Below are 21,394 nucleotides of genomic sequence, written 5' to 3'. Positions count from 1 at the left end.
TCCTGATTTTCTATACCCAGGAACATTTTTAAGATAAATACTTCCAAAGTCAAACAAAGTTATTTCATGCGTTTCATATTTTCATGAAATATTAATGAGTGAATTTGTGGAATGGAATCATACCTTAATGGTATTGTGCACTTTAAGGGTTAGGTAATATGTTTCTGGTATAAAAACAAAGAACTAAAGGTTATGGTATTATGCACTTATTATATATTTTACAAATAAACGTGCTCAGTTTAAGGTGAAGACCTCTGACATTAGCCGGCCAAAATCACCATTGTATGGGAAATATATATAAATTATTTTTCACAATATTTCTTTCACAAGTTAATTTTATGTAAAATAACACTTTCATTAAAAAACATCTTGTATACCAAAAAATGCTTTCAATGCTTATATTAGGCCACACCAGGTTTATGGAATGTCTAGCATATTTCTAAAATATTTTTCTAGGAATTATAACTTTTATAATAAGGGTCTACTCCGAACTATTAACAACAGGAAAAGGATGTATATCATGGTTGGCTGTAATAAGACATTATTGTCCCAGCAGCATTATAACAAAGATGGCCTTATATTGTGTTTATCATTGGCAATATTTAAGTGCAGTTAAAAAATTGTGGAACTCAAACAGACCCAAGCATGTGATTGTGAAGATTGTGTGTATGTGTGACGACAATTTTGGGGTATTTATGTCTTTTTCGATGTGATGTGTTTTAAGATGCTGGACATGAACAGAACTGAATGAATATGTTCGGTGGATCTGTACTATTTCTTCATGCATAATGAAAAAATTTGAACACTTGATCAACGTTTCTATTAAAATAAAACATGAGCAAATGGAATGTGTATTTCATCTGGTAGAAAAAAATAAGTAATGGGTAATGTTTATTTTCTTGTTCTGTAACTGCAGAAACAGTTAGGGCCATGCATTCACATTCATTTTGAAGAATCTGCAAAATGGGAAAAATAAGTGGTTTTGTGTCTTTACAATGGAAGTTAAGTTTGTTTGCCAATGTTCTTCTTTTTGATTCTTTTGTATTTTGGAGTACAACCTATACATGATTTAAATGACAAAAGGATTAGCAAATGATGAAATAATTTTTATTTGTATGAACTATCACTTTAACATTGTAACTGCATTTGTATTTACCAACATCAACAAATATCTAGAAAACATATTTGTTACCATTTTTCCTTATGCTGCATACACAATCTAACTAATTTACAATGCTTCCAGGTATTACAGATGTATGGAATGCATATGTAATTGGCATGATTCTTTTTATTGCATGCCTTTAGTATGTCAGGAAGGTGGCAGTACAGGTTAACCAGTTTGTACAAAGAATGTACACCTACAAAAATGAATAGTAAATTTGTGCTTCTTTGAAACTATTCTTTATTATCATACCAAAACATTTCTTTATGATCATATTACAAACAATAAATGTTTAACAAAAACAATCCATTGCAACATACAAACACATTCAACGAACTTAACTAATGTCAATAATAATAATCAGAACAAATGTAAATACCAACTAGCAGAAGTGAGAGGTGTGCACAAGACAGTTGAGTAAAATAAACAAAGTTTGTTCTGCAAAGGGGGGGGCACGGTGGCTTAGTGGTTAGCACGTTCGCCTCACACCTCCAAGGTTGGGGGTTCGATTCCCGCTTCCGACTTGTGTGTGTGGAGTTTGCATGTTCTCCCCGTGCCTCGGGGGTTTCCTCCGGGTACTCTGGTTTCCTCCCCTGGTCCAAAGACATGCATGGTAGGTTGATTGGCATCTCTGGAAAAATTGTCCGTAGGGTGTGAGTGCGTGAGTGAATGAGTGAGTGTGTGTGCCCTGCGATGGGTTGGCACTCCATCCAGGGTGTATCCTGCCTTGATGCCCGATGACTCCTGAGATAGGCGCAGGCTCCCCGTGACCCGAGGTAGTTCGGATAAACGGTAGAAAATGGATGGATGGATGTTCTGCAAAGATTGCATAGTCTTAAATACAGACTATATATTTAGGGTTTGCTTCCTTTTTTTCTTAATAACCGTATTCCTGATGATAGCCCTCATGGTAACCATCCTGGTGACTAGTCATCATCAGGGCAACGCATGCTGAGAGACAGCTGGATGGCCATAAATGATTGACATAGACCACACGTTGCCATCTTTCCCAACAAGTAGCATGGAGAAATAGTCTTGACTGATCTGGAGGTAATTTCTGATGTCCTGCACCAGGCTGGCAGACAGCTCCTTGCGGTCAACTGATGCACTTCCTATAAAATGACCATACTTGTTATGCACTTCCTCAAGTGTTGCTTAATAATAAAGCATCACTTTGTTCTGTTAAATCTTTATGAATAAACCCTAAAGTGGGCGAGCGCAATGCTGGCTTAACCATTTGCATGGGTTTGTTTATCTGGCCGTTACAAGACGGAAGGAGTGTCTGAAACTTTCATGGAGTGTTTGGAAACTATCATTACTTTTGCAATTCTGCTGCTGTTTGCCCAGCATGTACATACTGCGCCTTAATGTTTTTCATAAGACTACAAATAGCACTCTCTAATAAATAACAGAACAAGCAGAGATGTATAGAACACATTCATTCATTTAAAGCAGTATTACTGTAAGTACTTATGTTTTTTGTACTTAAAAAATGTATGTGTCTAACTGTTGGTCAATCAACAGCTCTTACCATTTATAGGGTAGAGCTCCAGGACTCCACTTATGTCATCCAGGGTTCTTCCGACAAGCTTAAGTACAGATAAATGACGCAGCGCTGTGATTAAAAAACAGTGGCTTATTTACAGTTGTTTAAGAGATTCTTTCCATAGAACATGCATATGATTTGCATTCAAGGTGGCCTTTTTTATGTGAACATCAATCAAGCTGTTGTGCCTCAGAAAGGAAGTGGTCTCTGCTGGATCGCTATAAGAGTCAAACCACTACAAGTCCCCCTGGACTCCAAAGAATACGTATAAGGATTTTCAAGAATGCTCCCACCTCCAAAATAGCCAACAAAATAAAAGAGCCATGTCATTCCATTCTTATGTGTGCCATTAGTCAAAGGCATTTATGAATTAGCTTTTTTAAATGATTAAAAGCAATACATGATGGTTTCTATATGCAGAATCTTCTAAGATCTGGCCTGACTAACACAAAAGCATGGTTGGTGTGAACATGTAGTGAATTTGTAGTTGAGGAGAAAAGGGAGGAGAAAAGCTTGTGTGGGAAGACTGGAACAGGATGTAAACTGTAAGCCAGAATTATGGGATTGTTAGAAGGTCAGCCATCCGGAAAGCATGCAATGCCTGAATCCGTCTTTAATGTCCTTCGGGAGGGCAGCTAGGAGTAAAAAATGACATAATTTCAACTGAAAAATAATGTTAAAATGCTAAACTTTAATTTAACTTCAATTAAGCTCCTATGCTATGCTAATGACTTCATGTGGACGACATTAAAGGGGATTTTTTTGCACCCTTAGATTCCAAAACTTCAAATAGTTTTCTCTTGGCCAAATATCTTCATATCCTAACAAACCATACATCAATGGAAAGTTCATTTATTCAGCTTTCAGATTATGTAAATATTTCAATTTTGTTCCCCAGGATCACATATCATCAGAGGGTCACACGGGAAAGTCGAAGTGTAATTTTTATGGTGTCTTATTTTTTAACATAAAAATGTGAACATAAAACATTAAATATTTCTCTAAATATTTTGCTTTATTTTACAGTAAATTTAAATAATATCTTGTGAAGTCTATTACAGTTTGTTACTTCACTGTAAAAAATCCACCACTGTCAGCTGCCTTAAATTTGAGCTTTATTAGCTTTATAAATCAAATAAATATCAATGTTTTGAACTTACTGTAAAATACAACTAGATTTTTGTCAGTTCAGTATAATTTAAGTTTAATTGACTCATAAAGCTAATTTGATTTAACTTCAACATTTAATGAAGCTGTTTAACTTATGTTTCTAAGTAGTTTTTTTACAGTATAAGACTGGATTTGTTGTCCAGGGTCACCCATTTCATTTGAATATTTATATGTCTTCCTGTATTAATTATGCAAATTAGTCATGTTATGTGTTACATTTGATGTGGTTGAATGTCCATTCCATTATTTTGCTGTCACATGTTAAGGTATTTTCGTGTGCGTTTTTTGTATTTGGCCTGTCTATTTGTTTATTACAAGGTACAAAATAGATTTATATTACATATCAGCTCACTTAGTATTAGGTTAAAAATGATCAAGAACACATAACTCTGCTGTAATGCATTATACTTTAACCACATTTTTTACCTGTTTTAAACTGTAAGTTGCTGTAGTGCTTACTGTACTTTTTACTGAAGTACTCTGGCAACCATAACTGTCAGTTTTTACCATTCAAACTAAATTGTTTTAGAGTATAGTAGCAAATACTGTCATGGAGTAAGGACAATGCATAAGCCAATGACACTCAAAGTTCAGCCGGCAGGCCAAATCCAGCCATGAGGAGTGTCTGCATTGCTACCCAGGGTCGCAACAAATCAAAAAGCTGAAAATACAAGCTGTCTACAATTCAAGAAAGGTTGTAGAATGTGTTATAAAGTAACCAGCAAGACACAACTTGATGTGTGGTTAAACCCAGCATAGTTAGCCTTCAGATGCTAATAATGGAAGCAAAGGTACTTAAAAAATGAATACATGATTTCTATATGGGTGAAAGCATTTATGAAAACTATGAAGGATCCATGTACATGTTAAAAAAATGTGACCCTATCTTGAATTCCATTAATTTCCCTTCCAATTTAATCTTTAACATGGCCTTACTCAGACAATATTAAAGATATCAAGGTTATATTTTCACAGATTGTTCATAACGTTATGTAATATGATTCTATGCAAAAAATTGTTTAGTTGGGTTTTCACAGGCAAGGTCCCTATGTAACGGTCCTGTCTGCCCCTCTGTGTTCCCTGCCAGCTTTCTCGTGTTTTCACTCCATGGACTAATATTCACCACACCTTTAACAGTCACGGACTACACTCCCCATAATCCTTTGCACCAGTTCGTCACCCTCTTTTATCACACTCCACCTGAACCCCATACCATGGAATCTATACTCACCCTTTTGTCATGTTATTTTATGGGTCCAGTCTAGCTGTATTTTGTCTCTCTCGTCTATATGCAACTGGGACTCTCTTGGTGGTTTCTGGCACTTTATTATCCTGTGCATGTTACAGAGCGGATTATACCTGTTGAATTATCGTTTGTTCCACTTGATGTTAACATGTGAATTCCGTAGATGTTCCTGATTGGATTATACCTGTTGGATTGTCTTTTGTTCCCTTGGATGCTTAATACATGAACTATACCCAGTTTAACTGGTTTCATTAAAATATCACCTTTGCATCTCAGCTCTGTGTGGCATAGTTCCTCATCTGACGAAGTGTTACACCCAAATTATATTTGTATATTATATTTCTTTTTCAGAAATAGAATCAGACCTTGTTTGTTCATGAATGAAATGCTTGTTACTATTTTCAAACCAAATAAAGGTAATTGCTATTGAAAAAATCACATACAAATCAAGATTTATATAATAAAATTGTATTTACTGGCCATGAACTGCATAATTGTAGTAGTTCTGCTGTACTATAGGGTGTTGCTTTGATCACATTCCAAATTTGTTTACAAATGTTGAACATGAAATGGCAGAGAACAAAAAGGATTTTATAACCTGAAGTGGAAAATGTTGACACTGAAAACAACAGTGATTTCTGTAAATAGACATTTTATTTTTAAAATGGTACTAACATTGATCAGTTTCAGTTGTCACATTGAATTTATTTTATCGGTAAAAACAATGGCCATGTTTATTTCACTTAGGTATTTTTTTCCAGATTGCTTTGATAATCTCACCCAAATTGCAGGCTTGGCTGTTAATAGTGTAGAGTTGTTGCTGAAAGGCCCATTCTTCATCACTAGGGGAGGACATTATAAACAGTATCCGCCTCCAACGGAATCTTAAAACACACAGAAATGCATGCAGATGAGCATATTAATTTTGCTAATCCAATTCGTAAATCAGAGACCTAAACAGGTCTTGATTTATCTTCCGTATTGCAAATAGCACTGAAATTCCTCTGCTGTTCAATTTCCTTAATACGAGTTGAAAACTAGTCAAACTAGTTGATGTAGTCAAACACTGCTTTCATGAAAATCGGGACTTCGTGTCGTTGCTGTGGAAACAGGGAATGCGTGATCCTTTTATCGGATCCAAAAACATCACTGATGAACGCCAATAGAGTTCATTCTCTATAAATAAATTACAATCATGCATATACATACATCATGCAATACTCTGTCAATCTAAGTTGCATTAAAATTTACCTTGACTTTCATGTCAAAATCTGTCACCGCCATGTTAAAATCATCCTGAGTAATCCCGAACTTCTTCCAAAACACTATGACAAGCTCCTGGTTGATAAGATCCCTGGCTGGCTGGCCACGCAAGGGCTTATCCTGTTCTGTTACAGAAAACGTTAATGAGAACAGTTTGATGTGCGCCATCAAAGGCCGCTAACAGAACTGACCTGTCTGATATTGATCGATCTTTATGGTGCTGTTCGTGAGAGGCCCAAAGATGGTGATGATGGATATTTTGCGTAGGGCCACATTACACACCTGCTCCAGGTTTTCATCTCTCTGCTCACTGTACATATGATTCTGTTTATCTGGAGCAGTGATAATCTTCAAATAAAGCCTTTGTAAGTTTAACAAGTTTTAAAGCATCGTCTGTGCCATAAAGGAATATAGTTCGGAAAGTGCAAACAACGAAACTTGTACTGTAAATAAACAAAATATATTTATTTATAATAAAGGGATAGTTCATCTAAGAATGAAAATTATGTCATCATATACTCTTCCTCATGTCATTCCAACCCTGTATGACTTTCTTTTTTCTGCAGTACGCAAAAGAAAATATTTTGAAGAACTTGGGTAACCAAACAACAGTGGCCCCCATTGACTTCCATTGTATGGACATAAAACCACTGAAACATTTCTCAAAATATCTGTTTTTAGTTTTACACAGAAGAAAGAGTTACATACGGGTTTTGAATGAAATATGGATGAAATATTTCTTTATAAACGCTTATTTTTCACAATACATGCAATATGTACTATGAGGCGCCGTCTCTTTTCAAAGTAACCCAGAAAGGTTTCGAGCGATTTCTAGGGTCACTTGGCTGCCCCAAACCAGCCCGCTCTTCATTATAATTTGTTTTAATTCCAGCCTTCTTACTGTGAAGACCGACATTCTTCTCTTTTGCAACTTTCGGCCCCTTTTTCCCTGCAGGCATCTTTTTCGGTGGCTTTTCATATTTACCGACCTTCTTTTTCCTGTCAGCATCATCGGCATTCGTTTTTCCCTTTTGTGCGGTCTTGAGATCTTTCTCTGGTTTTGTAGCAGTGGGTCTGTGTGTGTCATGTTCTTGTTCGTGCTGACTAAGCTTTTGCTCCATCCTTTTTTAACCACGGCCTGTTTGTTCTCGGGTCTCTGTTTGTGTGCTTGGGTTGGTGAGGCGGTAAATGTGTTTTCTGTGTGTTGTGTGTAGAAGTCTGAGGTAATAGGAGGATGAGTTGTTGTGCTCTGCTGGTTTTGTGGTAAGCGCTGGTGGGTTGGATCTGTTTGCCTCACTGTGGTTGGTACATTTGTGGTCAAAGCAGCAGGTGGTGAAGGGAAGGCAGTTGTAGCGTATGTTGTAGTAGTTGGAGGTTTGTGGTTGTAGTTTTCAAGAAAGTCGTGCTTGCGTATTTTGTTGTTGTAGTTATTGTAGTGGTGGCGATGGTGGTTGGCATTTGTGCCTGTGCTACCTCTGTGGGTTAAGAGACTGTTCTCACCTTATTTTGTTTTCCGATATTTTCCGCTGTGTCCATACGGGTCTGCAAACCACCTGTATTTGAGCCAGAAGATGTACCATCTGCCCCTCAACACCGGCAGCCTTGCACTTCTGCACAAATCCATTTTCCCTTGCCTTTTCCAATCTACGCACAGGCGCTTGGTCTATAACTTCATAGATCACCTCAAGCTATACAGGGTATGGGTATCTTTCTTCAACCTGCAGTGTCTTCCTTAGTAGCACCATCTCAAACTTACCTTCCTGTAGTTTTAGAAAGGCCATGAGCCGGGGCACCTGGGATGGATCCAGCGAATCCTCCACCACTGATCCCTGATTGCTTTCATGTTTCACCTTGCCTCCCCGTTCCCCCTTTTCGGGAAAAAGTACAATCTGCTGCATGTGTCTCTCTGCCATCTTACAGTACACCTCAGGCTTTAGCAGGGTCAACGTGAACCTGTAATACCCATCGGAGTCGTTGGGGGCTCATATGGCCAGCACACGTTTTTTCCCAGCAAAACCAGCCAGGAAGTTCATAGAGCCAACCGGAGACAACCGACGGCACAGATTGAAGTGTCTGTCGAGCTGAAAAATGCTCTTGAGCTGGAGTGTTGTCAGTTAAACCCGGTGTCTTTTTGGGCATTGATCTATTTCTTTTTAGCACCCTCTGTGCTGGGGTCCGAAAGAAACCTGTGTTCTGGTTATTTTGAGGCTTCTCGAGTATATGTGTGTTTCCTGAGCTGGAAAAATGTGATAATTTTGCATTACGTTGTAGGTTTGTGTGTTTTTCGTGACCACGCCCACCCTATCTGTGATATGCTAATATTGTGCAATACACGTTCTACATGAACACACATGTTCTGTGTGGCCGTGAAAGGACCCAAATGTGATTTATATATTACGTTACTGCGCTTAAAAACATATTGCTCGCTAGCGTAATGCATCGGTGAAACAGCAACGTAGTCAATAGCCTACGTAAAAAAAACAATAAAATGTATTACACGTTATTAAAAAATTATGTATTTGCAACATTTGTAACCGTTCCTTTTTTAGGATAACTAGTAAAGAGAGAGATGGAGAGAGAGAGAGACTGCCATCTATTGGTAGAAAAAGGATCAGTAAGGCTATCACACAGTTTCACACAGAAACACGCACACACACAGAACTCTTGATAATTTAAGCCTCTTAAACTAATGCACTAGCTGCTGAGTGAGCACAGTGTAGCAACCTACTCAATACTTTACTTGCAATTTAATCAGCAATTACACATGAGGATTGCTATTATCACCAGGCAATGCATTAACATTACATAGCATTAAAAGTAGTAGAGACAGTGAAGTGTGGAGGATAAGTCAAAATGTCAGGAGACATTGTGGGAGTGTGGGAGGTGTCGCTGAGCGATGGGCTTTACCACATTGAGTTTGAACATGGAACAACAACAGGGAAACGTGTTATTTACATAAATGGAAAGGTGAGAGATGAATAAATTATGGTATGGATGTTTATGAATAATATAATATGAAGATAACGCTTTCTGGTTTGTATTACAAGGAATCTTACCTGTTTAAATCTATGCATAATCTATGGTTTGCTTATGCTGTGTGGAAACATTTGAACAAACATGCAAAATAATATTATTATTGATATCAGAAATTGATAAAAAAGTTTTTGTAAGGGTACAGTTGAGGGGCTGATGATTAACAGGACAGAAAATATTGTTATCTCAGTATAAAAATATATATAGAAAAACAAACGTGTCTGTGCTGTCAGAATTGTTCATATTAATAAGAAAATCATAAAACAACTTTTTAAGGAGGCCCTGAGAAGGGATTGGATGTTCAAACTGGTGGGCAGAGAGACATTTCCTGTTGGGAGCGCAGATACAAAAGCAACCATAAACATCGAGGCAATAAATGGGTTTGCCTATGAGTACACGCTGGAGATCAATGGAAAACATCTTCAAACATTTTTGGACAATCGTTCAAAAATTTCCAAAACGTGGGTGCTCAAACTGGATGGTAATGATTGCAGGATAGTTCTGGGTAAGAAGCCTCATACAAATATAAATATATATATAAGTTCCTTCAAATTCTTTGAAAGGCTTATTCTTCAGTATAATCTAAATCCAGCCACACTGTGAGTCCCTAGCTAATTTGCTGATGTTTGATTTGGCAATTTCTCATATAAACAACAGACATTTACCAGTGTTTGGCCAGATTTCCTTCTTCTATCTCTAAAGTAAGCTAAATCCAATGCATTATATAAAGGCAACCATTAGCTAAATAAATTATTTTCTGTTTACCCAGAAAAGGACACTATGGATGTGTGGTGCAATGGACAGAAAATGGATACTATGGTAAATATAATACTACAGTAAAAGTCAGAGACAAGGCAGCTGATGGAGTTGTGTTGTGGCTATTGTGAAAATATCAAATCATCTTTTCACAAGACATCTTTTGTACAGGGGGAATTTACAGATGATGGAACTGAGACGCACTTTGCAGTGGGAAACCGTGAATGCTGCATAAAAGCAACAACCAATGGAAGGAAACGAAGCAAAATAGTTCATTCCCTTCTGGTTGATGGAATCAGGATAGAGGAGACCATTGAGTAAAATAGAGTCTAATAGAATTCAGCTGTGCAAGACGTTTAGCAACATTATACTTTATCAGAATTAGATACAGATGGCACTACCAGAAACTACTCTCTTTTAATAAATCCAGTGTGTTGGATGTCTGGACAGGGATGCTTTATTTGCTACAACACTACACGTTAAAATATGTTTAGAAACCTTCAAATCCCATTAATTGAAATAAATAATACATTTGGAGAAAAAAGTGTATTCAGATTTCACGATGTGTTGCCACTGTAACACACTGTGAATGGTTTTGTAAATCATTCGGCCTGTTATCAATTATCAAGTTTATATGCCCACGCCAATTCAACACTAAAACCTGCATATATTTAACCTTTATTGGATGTGTGGGTTAGTTCACGCCTGTGTTATCATATGACTTTGAGTTTGTGTGTGTGTGTGTGTCACTGTACTGAGATTAAAGGTCTTTTCCAGATTTTCTACCAAATGCAATATTCTACAGATTGTCATAACTAGAAACAAGTAAGCTTAATTGATTTTAGGAATAACAAATGCAATATTTTATTTTTTAGTTGTAATGGTGTCCCAGAACATTCTTGTAAAATCTATTCTCATAAGCTAAGAATAAATGCGCCCAATAGCGCCCCCGTACTTGTGACCTGTATTGATGTATTTTTAACACAACAGGCTGCGCAGAATTCGCGCAGCTATGAGCAGGACGATTGCACTAAAGCGAGCCGACGTTTCTCCAGTAGGAAACGTCCATAGGAAGGAGCAGGCGCAATGATGTTTGAGAGGATACAGACGGGACGGACCTCAGTGCGGGAGGAAAGGGAATGCACCCATCTTTGCGGATAAAACAAGCGACATCTCCGAAAACCACTCCGGCGATAATATCTCTTTGAGGTTAAGGCACCCATTGGGTTTTGTGGTTTTGCATCGCGACCATTGAAAGTTGTTATGCAGCTGTTGTAATGTCAGCATGAGCTGAACAACAGGAGAGAGCGAGTTGACTGCCCTTAAACACGACAGACATACCCCGACCAGCTCGACAGCGCGGACTGTAGTTACTCGCTGCCTTTCAGAGTTTTATTTCCAATTATTGTTCTTCATTTCGACCCTTCCTGCGCCGTCGCCGCGGAGACTGGGCAGTGTGTATGAAACACAGCCGGACGCTACCATGTGGACTTTTCTCGCCTTGGATTGTACTCCTTAGCTGGCCTTCTCAAATCTATTATAGCTGGTAACGACGATGCGTGGTGATTTGGGGGATTTCTGTTTTAGTTTACGGGAATATGGGGTATATGAGTGTTTTCTGGGATTTTGGATCTGGACAGCGGCAGATCTTCTTTCAGCGTCTGGACTTCATCTGCTTTAATACACAAACATAATCCAATATTACATGCACTGATTCTTAAACCTCTGCTTGTTTGTGGCTCTGGTTTACTGGAAGCTGGCTAAATAGTTAACGTTTTCATTATTTAGTTGTGTTGCCATCTGTGGTTGCATATTTGGATCTATCCATTCTGCGTTTTCGCAACATACGTTTTTTGCTTCATTCGAGTAGACCAAAGACCTCATGTGGACATCCAATCTTACTCCTGTGTTTGCAGCATATCACTATCCCTAAATTATCTGCAAACACCCATTAGAGAATTCCGTATCGGGTTGCGTTTGAAGAGGTCATATTGCAAACATGAATTATCAGCAACACCTTGCGAACTCAACCGCCATCAGAGCTGAGATCCAGAGGTTCGAGTCCGTCCATCCGAACATCTACTCCATCTACGAGCTGCTGGAGCGGGTGGAGGAGCCGCTGCTGCAGAATCAGATCCGAGAGCATGTCATTGCCATTGAAGGTAAGGGCAACGAGGGCATTTGAATTCCTGACAGATACTAACCATTGGAGACAGAGTTTTCGCCAGAAACATAAATGTAACAGTCAAAATCACACATTTTATATCCTTTAAAGAATTTTAACAGTTTATTATTCTGATATTTTGATGACACGTCTCATACCTTATCACACTTCAGTTACCACAGCTGAATGGAATTACGACGTTTCGACGGAAACTGTGTCTGCCATGGCCAATATTTGTAGTGATGTCATAACTATAACAGCATGGCACTTCAACGCATGTATGTTATTGCTGACTCCCACCATCGTGATCAAAGAAAACGTTTAGGGTTATGTTACATAACAAGCAATGACATGGCAAATCATGCCACACCATGTCATACCCCTTCCCTTAAGTTTTCGTTGTATTGCAGGTCTGTGGTATCTGTGTTTGTGTTTTGTGGAGCATGCATGTATATCTTTTCTGTTGAGGTTTACTGATTAGGTTACAAAATTCTGGTCAAACTGTTTCGTTGTGGTTTGTTGTTAAAACATTTCCTGGTGCCGAAGACGTCCAAGGTCAAAGTCAAAGAGTAGGTGTGAGAGAGGCTCGAGTCAAACTTTAAACAAAAGATGTTCGTAAGCTTTTGCTTTAAGTCAACGGAATACTGTAATAGGGATTTGTTGAAGGCTGTGTTTGTGTCAGGCTTTCATTCTTGCTCTTCATGGAGAACTGAAGACATGTTAAAAAAAGACTTCAGGCAGAATGATCAGTGTCATGATTTGTCAAAGTTTTAAGAAGCCTTGTTTGGTTGCTTTAATATACAAAAATGCAACGAATGAGTCACAACATGCTTTTTCATACAAATAGGTATTTACAATGACTATTTGATTGTAAGTCTAACCGTAGAACCAATATGTCACCAACTAATAGCAGAATTAGAAACTATTTTGTGTATTTTGATGCTTTGTGTTCAACAAAATTGAGTTGTGTTCTCTGTGTGGGCTGTGATGGATTTGACCCCTGCAAGTGAAAGTCAAATGTAGGCTTCAGGCGAGAGAGAGAAATGGTCCAGGCTTGCTTAGACATGCACAGGGAACATCCCTGACTTCGACAAACCTGTCACAACCACCAAACAGACCCCAGCCTGTCTAATTCCTAAAAACCAAGCCTGGCTACTTAAGCACGACTTGGATATGTGGAGTTCAAGTGCCAAGTAGTTGAATCTATGTGTAGTACATATTTTAAATTCCTCTGGGTAATTATTCCAAAAACCTTTAAAATTCATCCATACGTGTTTGTGTATGTGGTCATGAGTCATGGTTGCGTTCTGAAGGCAGATCCTTATTAAAGTTGTTTAATTATTTTTTTGCCCCTATTAATTGGCAAAGTACTCCTTATACGGCCCTTATTATTTATTTTTTACTATTAGTGCGTAAACAAATATATAATTCGCTGTGGCCATTATTAGGAAGCAGCTGTTTTGTATGAACAAGCACAGCATCATATCAAGTGCTTGTTCTTTACTAAAAAGTACCATGATACTACTGTGTTTGTTTGTATTAAGAGTATGTTTCTAGATTACAGAGGCATAATTGTTTAGGTAAGGTCAAGTTGAGAACATAGCATCGTAGGTTTACCTTCACTTTCTTGCTGACCCCCAATACTTGAACAGATGGTACATCTGAGCTGAAAACCGATACTTAACACCCTGTGATCTTTAACAGAAGCACATCTGTTTTGATGTTAGACTGATGTCTGTCAGGTATTGGATTCACAAAGCTTGTGTAGTGTGTCTGCGTACTAGTATGTGGCACCTGCTGATACTCACCAGGGCAGATCAGTTTGAGCTTGAGCAGATTTCTCTCTGTGCAAAGCATGTTCGTGATCTCAGAGACACACATCAGGACAAAACTTTGGCCTCACTGTCTCTTGTCTAAAGGGCATGGCATTTATAAGAATGAATGGTGCAGCTTGTGCATAATAAAGGAATTCAAATGCCTGCTGGATAAAACAAATCTTCTAAAATTCTAATCTTTGAGTTAAGCTAAGATACATTATAGTAAATATTGGTTTGGTTTTATGATTTTTACATGGTAAGGGACATCTCTTAATAATGTTAATGGTGCATTGATGTATAAAGTACCTAAAAGCAATTCTTGAGTAAAAGTACAATATTATCTTGCCAGAAAATGACTTAACTGCTTAAAAAAAAGATTATTTTAGCATAAAGATGAAATATGGTGCTTGCATAGAAACTTTTAGAAAGCTCTCTCTCAATCTCAGTAATTTTATCTGGAACAACATGTTGCCAAATTGCTTAACTATCAAAATACATGTTCAGAAACCACATCTTTATAACTTTACTTTATAAATTAAAACTTAAAAGGATAGTTCCCTCCCACCCCCAATATTATCTCTCTAATAAGAGAACCACTTGGAGCAAAATCAGAACAAATCTGTCTGGGCCTTACTTCTTTCTTTCCTTACATGCCCCTAACAGTAACAACCCAGTCATTTGATAATTCATTGAAACTGAAAAATGAGCTGTTTATCTTTAAAAGAAATGAACCACGGAGAGGACCTTTTTGCACTAGCACATTGAGCTTTAACCAATGTTTGGTTCAGTACTGTCATGGTGACCGGATCACCGACTTGTCTATTTCAGTTCTGTTTTATTTTGTTGTCACGAACATGCTTAGGGGAAATGTATCAGTGTATAAGTATACATATGTTCAGGAAATGTAGTGGAGTGAAAGTAAAAGTCTGCAGAAATATAAAGACTCCGATACTCCCAAAAATAATCAAGTACTTTACTTAAGTATTTTTACTTTGCTACATTACAACACGGTAATGCTGTGCTGTGGTTATCTGTTTATCTGACAGAAGTGCCTGGTGTGTGAACCCATAAGTGTGATGTATTACTGAGCGAAACAGGATATTTAATAACAAATGTTACAGTAGAAGCATTTTCTTCTTTGTTGTTTGTGTTGTGAAAGTGTCTATACTTTAGAATAAATCATGGAGATGGGTGCTGGCACCTATTTATCAAAACTTGACACTAAGTGACATATTTATTATTATATATTTTGCTTTAGTGTAACTGAAAAACGGTAGTAGAAAAATGGAAAACTACATAATCAACATACATATTCACATTATTTCTGATTATTGATCATCTTCCACACATCAGATGCAGGTTGTCTTCTATCTGCATCAACCTAAAACTTTTACTATATAGTTCACTCCGCAAGACTACTCCAGAAGCGTTTCCGTTTTTTTTTTGGTACATGATTAAAACCTAAAGATATTTGTTTGACACTTTTATTTGGTTTAATATATTATCTTCTTTTGCTCTTGTTTACGTCATCCAATCTGGTATAAACATAACTTTAAGACATTTTTAAAGGTGTGATGAACTGGGCTTGTTTATAGTTTTATACTGTTGTATGAGGTCTACTTATGACGTTCACATGATTTTTACATTAAACAACATCTAAATTAATAATAAATAGGCTATTTTCTACCTGAGTTTTGAGGCCAGATCTACAAACGCTCGGTTTTTATGGCCGTGCTGCATTGAAGACTTTATAAGTATACGCCCACTGCTTTGATTGGATAGAAGTTAGGGTAGTTGGAGCCTTCTGTCAATTTGGTTAGAGACGTAACGTTAGGTTACACATTAGTACCAGTTTTCGCACTGCATAAGCATTATCTGGAGACCTCCCGTGATTTATAAATGACTTCCCCATATCAGTATTTCATGTGACGTATTCGCAAGGGAAGATTTTACTCATCTTACTTTTTACTTATTTCCTGGAAGTGATGGGAAGGCTTTGCGTATAGTTTGTATAGCCTATAGTTGTATTGCGTTTAATGATGTATGATCGTACCTGTCAGGATTTGAGACCCCTGATCGCGAACCGGACAAAAGATCACCGCAATCGCGGGTCTCCAATGTTACAAGAGTTTCCATGATAAATAAACAAACGGGAGGCTCCCGGTAACTTATGGATATCACCCAGCACATGAAATAATACCAAAACACTTCAAATTACTTCAAATAATTGCATTATTCGCAAACGGTGGATAAAACCTTTCAAATGTATTTATGTGATCCCGCCAAATCACAGAGCAATTCGCACAGCTTAAGATCACAGACAACCTCAGCAATTAATACAAATGACAAGAGGTCCGAATAGTGCTCAGAGCACTAACAAAGCAATAGTGACGCATAATACAAAAAAGTTTTATTCACATAAGATTGCGGCGCCATTCCTATCGGATCCAATATTGATGGCACAGCACTGCTTTTTAACTTTAGTCTCTCCACAAATACAGCATCGACCAGTGCCTTGTTCATGAAATGAAACAAACAAATGCTCCATGTTTCTCCCAAATGAGCTGGAACATCTTTAAAAATAAACTTTAACCACCATTCCTAATATTATTTGAATCCAAAGGAAGGCTATGCAGCGACCGTATTCTTCCACAACCAGGGATGGCAAAATATTTAGCTATCTTTAACGACATGTCTGGCTCCGTGCCCCTGTGTTACTTTAGTATTGTCATGCGCGAACCAGTAGTAGTCGTTGATATTCTTTCTGTGGAGACGGTGTTCAACCCATTAATGTCGTCATAGATAGGTGTATTCCAGAACCTGGCGTTCGCTGAGCCTGGTGTCAATCTGACATCAAACAGATGTAATCTCAGTAACAAGGGCATTTTCAGTTCTTACACTTACATGATGTTCGCGTGAATATGATTCCCTCTTATATAACAAAAGCTCGGGATAAAATTGTGATATTAATTCATGCCTCCTGACCCCTTTAAATTATTCAGTTTTTGCAAACTACTGCGATATTCACATTTGAGGTTTTTCGATATATTGCACAGCCCTAATAACCCTTTAAAAACGTATTTGAAATGTTTATTTTACGTAATTTATTGTTTACACTTTTGACTCCATGATTTGACTATTCAGTGCCCATATGCACTTCAGTATTTTATCGGTTTACTTGTAAATCTCTGGCTGATTTGAAATCTGAGGTCAGTGTGTCATTGCAACAGTGCTGCCACACCCACACCAGCTCAAAGAGGCAGCAGCATGCAGATGTTGTCAATGCAGCCCCTCCCATCCAATCTGTCCGGATGATACCATTAACAAGAGACGCAGAGACGAAGCCACATGCTTCTTCAAACGCACCTTGAGGAGCGTGCGTCACCCTGCCGAATAGCAGGAAGTGTCTGCTTGATGTCATCCTGCGTGCTTCTGCATCATCATACCCCTCTTTTATGGCCGTTCTGTCTGACGCATTAAAATGTTGGCCACCTCTTTGGCTTTTCACTGAGATGACGGCCTCCGTAGTCAGCTTCCTGCTTGCAGTGCACTGAGCGTTCACTGCAGTATAAGGTTAGCCAGTGTAATGGTTGCAGTGAGACCATATATCTGTTTATATTTCATTAGGACGCCCTGAAGCATGGCTGTAGAGGCTGAGGCCAGAAGAGAAGAAGGGGGTGACATGGGGAGAGCCATATGCCAAAGACCCTGCAAAGTCTAGACTGGATTCAGGGATTAACAAGATCCTAGTACTGTTGAATTAAAGTGCCCAGTGGGGTGCTGAACAAAAACAATCGAGGGCCAGTAACTGTCTCTTCTGGTTATGAGAACATGTAGATTCTTCTAGTTTGTGCAACGACAGAAAGTTTTCCTTGAGTAGTTTCCACATTTGTTTCTAATTCTCAGTCTTATTTTTGGGATGTTTTTACAGTTAGTGGGACGAAAAATACTGGTGGGCAGATTGGTCAGTCCGGAGGGGCTTTTCTTTGGCGGCCGGTGGTATGAAGCAGTGGAGGCAGTTGTTAAAGCTACTTTAAAAAGAATATCTGAAAGACCTCAACCGGAATTGCTGTAAAGAGTCTCGAATTGTGCTCCATTCCCTCCACATCTCTTCCACTGTTGATCCCTCGCTTTGTCATTCTCACTCAGTGTGGGTGGTGAGCGAGCAAAGTTCTCAGCTGAATTGCCATTTGTTCTCTCCAGTTGAAAGCGAAAACAACACTACGATCTCTCTTTTATCTATCCACATTGTCAATCTTTTAGTAGACCTGTGCGCTTCTGAAAAATGTCCATAATGATTCAGTATGGTTTCTTTTGGAGCTTTAAGTCGGACACTGCCTATATTCACATAATGTGGCAAAAATTTAAAGGCCGAGCGTCGAGTTCTTCAAGTAATATGCTGAGTTACTCTGCTGCCATTTACACATTAGTCTGTCAAAGCATCATTCAGGCTCTTAAACAGTGGCATTTTACTCAGTCTTTCCAGTTTTTAAGTAGCTTTGCTTATATCTTTTTGAAACTATAAAACTGAAAAGATCCACCTCTTGGTCTGAGGCGGTTTGAGAAGTAAGGTGAAACTCTTTCAGCCCGTCCTGCTTGCGTAGACTAACCTATTTTTTTAGAGGATATTTGACACCGGATGAAGTGTCAGGTGTTAACAATTGTGATTAAAAGAGCCTGTTGTGTTTTCAAAAAGATGTGTTCTGCAGGAAGATGCACTTGTCCATCCAGTTTGGTGGGGAAATCAATCAGCATACCTTTTAGACGGAAATCCCATACTTCCTCAATTGGTTTATCTGGTTTAACTGTATTTTGAGGTAAATGTTGATCATGGAACAGGTTTTGTTATAGCTTACTTGTATACTGGAATTTGTATAGGATAGCTGTATTGTACTATAATAACAACATCAGGTGAATCACACTGTTGCTATTTTTGAAAATTGCTACTTTTTATTTCTTCTGTGTTTTCGTTTGGTGTAATTTATGAAGTATAGTTTGTCTTATTAAATATGGTTAGTTATTAGATAACACTGTGACGGAAACTCTGCGTGCCCTTAGTGAAACATGGGTTGTAAAATCTAAGGGTTTATTTGAGGAACCAGAAGGCTGTCGATATGATTTACTTTTAATTGGTAGTGTTTTTTTAAGTTCCGTTATGCGTTGCTACAAAATCCTTAGCTTAAGCTCTATTCAATTTCTTGAAAAGGTGCCTAAAATTAACAGGTACAATACATCATTCTAATGTTTTTAAGCTTTGCAGTTGGCTCATAGAATCAGCATTATATTGTACACCGTGAGTCCGCCATATGAATGCATTTTGTGATCGGATTGACTCGTAAACAAATGACAAATTTTAACTGATTCGTTTAAACACAATATAACAGATCAGTGAATCATTTAAAGCTCAGTAGACTAAGACAAAACAGGATCTGAAAGGGATTAGTTCACCCAAAAATGAAAATTCTGTCATCATTTACTCAGATTATTCCAAACATGTGTATATAAGATATTTGTAAGGATGTCAGTAACCAAGCAGACCTCATCCCCCCCCATTGACTCCCATAGTATTTATTTTCCCTTATATGAAAGTAAATGGGAATTGAGATCTGTTTGGTTACTGACGTTCTTCAGTATATTTTTCTCTGTGTTCATTCAAACAAAGAAATGTATTCAGGTTTGAAACTATCTGAGGGTGAGTAAATTATGATTTTCATTTAGGGGTAAACTATCCCATTTAATAAAACTGAAACTCCAGTGCATGTAATAATCTGGACCGAACATCAGACCCGATTTAGGTCCTGGACACGATGCCCTTACTTAAAGGTTTTTATATTTTAATTTTATTTAAGGCCACTTTTCCGAACTTCTCACCTATAGGTTAACAGAACAGTTTTGATGTAATTGTATTTCTTTATCTATTTGTGTTATCTATTGTCTGTCAATTATTAGTTGATATTTGTCTTGACACTGTTTGTATGAATCTTACCTGTTTTTGTGATCTGTTATTGTCAACTACCTGTAGATATGATTTCCTTGGAGTCCTTGGGTTCTTGAAAGGCGCTATATAAATAAGACATATTATTATTATTATTACTATGCAACCAGATTCTGTTTATTTGCTTCAGGAGATCAATCCAACGTGGAAATTGCTTTAAAGGCTAATTTTCCTCAAAATAAAAACTAACCTTGATGTATTTCCAAACCTGTTTTGCTATCTGCATTCTACAGCACACAAAAGATGATATTTTGCAGAAGTTGGATAACAGCATCGCCCCCGTAGACTTCCATTGTATGAACACAAAACCACTAAGACCACTATTTCTCAAAACATCTTCTTTTATGTTTCCCAGAAGAAAGAGTTTGATACAGGTTTTTAACATCATGAGGGTGAATAAATTATGACAGTTTATTTTTTGCAAACTGTCCCTTTAATCCAGAAGGCCCACAAAATCAAGATATATAAAAAAATATTCCTTGTTTTCTTCTTCCCACATTGTCAGGATGCATTCATGCATAGACACGTTAAGTTATATGTATACTGTCATGAGAAATAATAGACCCTTTTCTCAAAATGTATATGGAGGTGGTGAAAGAAGACACATTTCAGATTCATACTATCTGTTGTATACTATCTGCCAATTTTTTTCATTAGCTTTAACTAGATCTGAAGCTAGATGCAAATAGATCAGACCTCTACTGTCAGTGCAGAAGATGTGTCTGAAGTAGGCTCTGTGAAACCTGGTGTCTCCAGTGTCTCTGAAGATCAGCACTGAGGAAATACCAGACCTGATATGAGGACACTGGTGATGTAATTCCTCTAGAGACAAGGCTTTGTTGTCATTTTGCCCTTTGCGTGCTTACGTACTCTGCTGATGGGTTGGGCCTGTATCTGTTGTCAGAAGAGCAGCTCAGCCAGACAGAGAAAGCAACATTCTCTTTGTAAAACTGCAACGTTTACCTGTTTTGATGACCTCAGCGACCACCCCTATTGCATAGTCCTCTTTGTTCTTGTTAAATCTTTTTTCATAGCAATGGGATGGTTATGAATAGGGGATTCTTTTCCCTTTGTTGTTCTGACATGACCTGGTTTGATTTATTTGCGATGTTGGTGGTGCAGTGTTTGGCGGTCGAGTGTGATGCCAGAACTGGCGTAGACGGACACCACCCTCCCTGAATTTTATAGCAGTGCAGAGGTTGAATGGACTTGTCTGCAGGACTGAAGTCACGACTAGCCCGC

General features: G+C 38.0%; 3 protein-coding genes across 4 annotated transcripts in view; 2 read left to right on the top strand and 1 right to left on the bottom strand.

Moving 5' to 3' along the window:
* Positions 1-2,039: 2,039 nt before the first annotated feature.
* Positions 2,040-8,827, bottom strand: ccdc80l1 (coiled-coil domain containing 80 like 1). The gene is given in 15 exon segments (XM_056750133.1): positions 2,040-2,091; positions 2,093-2,134; positions 2,136-2,274; positions 2,694-2,777; positions 5,905-6,052; positions 6,084-6,224; positions 6,376-6,512; positions 6,579-6,735; positions 7,168-7,220; positions 7,223-7,504; positions 7,507-7,758; positions 7,761-7,961; positions 7,964-8,444; positions 8,479-8,688; positions 8,786-8,827. Coding segments are annotated over 15 exon segments (2,421 nt in total).
* A 413-nt stretch (positions 8,828-9,240) lies between these two features.
* On the top strand, positions 9,241-10,497 carry faimb (Fas apoptotic inhibitory molecule b). The gene is made up of 4 exons (XM_056751187.1): positions 9,241-9,354; positions 9,697-9,925; positions 10,190-10,239; positions 10,348-10,497. Exons 1-4 carry the CDS (start codon positions 9,241-9,243, stop codon positions 10,495-10,497), a joined length of 543 nt encoding a protein of 180 aa, XP_056607165.1.
* Positions 10,498-11,260: 763 nt separating this feature from the next.
* agap1 (ArfGAP with GTPase domain, ankyrin repeat and PH domain 1) overlaps positions 11,261-21,394 on the top strand; it is a 148,320-nt gene continuing 138,186 nt past the window's right edge. For both annotated transcript variants that reach the window (XM_056750043.1, XM_056750042.1), the window contains exon 1: positions 11,261-12,338. In XM_056750043.1, coding sequence (XP_056606021.1) covers positions 12,176-12,338 — 163 coding nt within the window. In that variant the 5' untranslated portion in view covers positions 11,261-12,175. The remainder of the gene's footprint in view (positions 12,339-21,394) is intronic.

This window comes from Triplophysa dalaica, chromosome 6 (genome assembly GCF_015846415.1).
Source record: "Triplophysa dalaica isolate WHDGS20190420 chromosome 6, ASM1584641v1, whole genome shotgun sequence".
Lineage (NCBI taxonomy): Eukaryota > Metazoa > Chordata > Actinopteri > Cypriniformes > Nemacheilidae > Triplophysa > Triplophysa dalaica.
The sequence above is the reverse complement of the archived record's forward strand: the minus strand, read 5'-3'. Positions and strand labels throughout refer to the sequence as shown.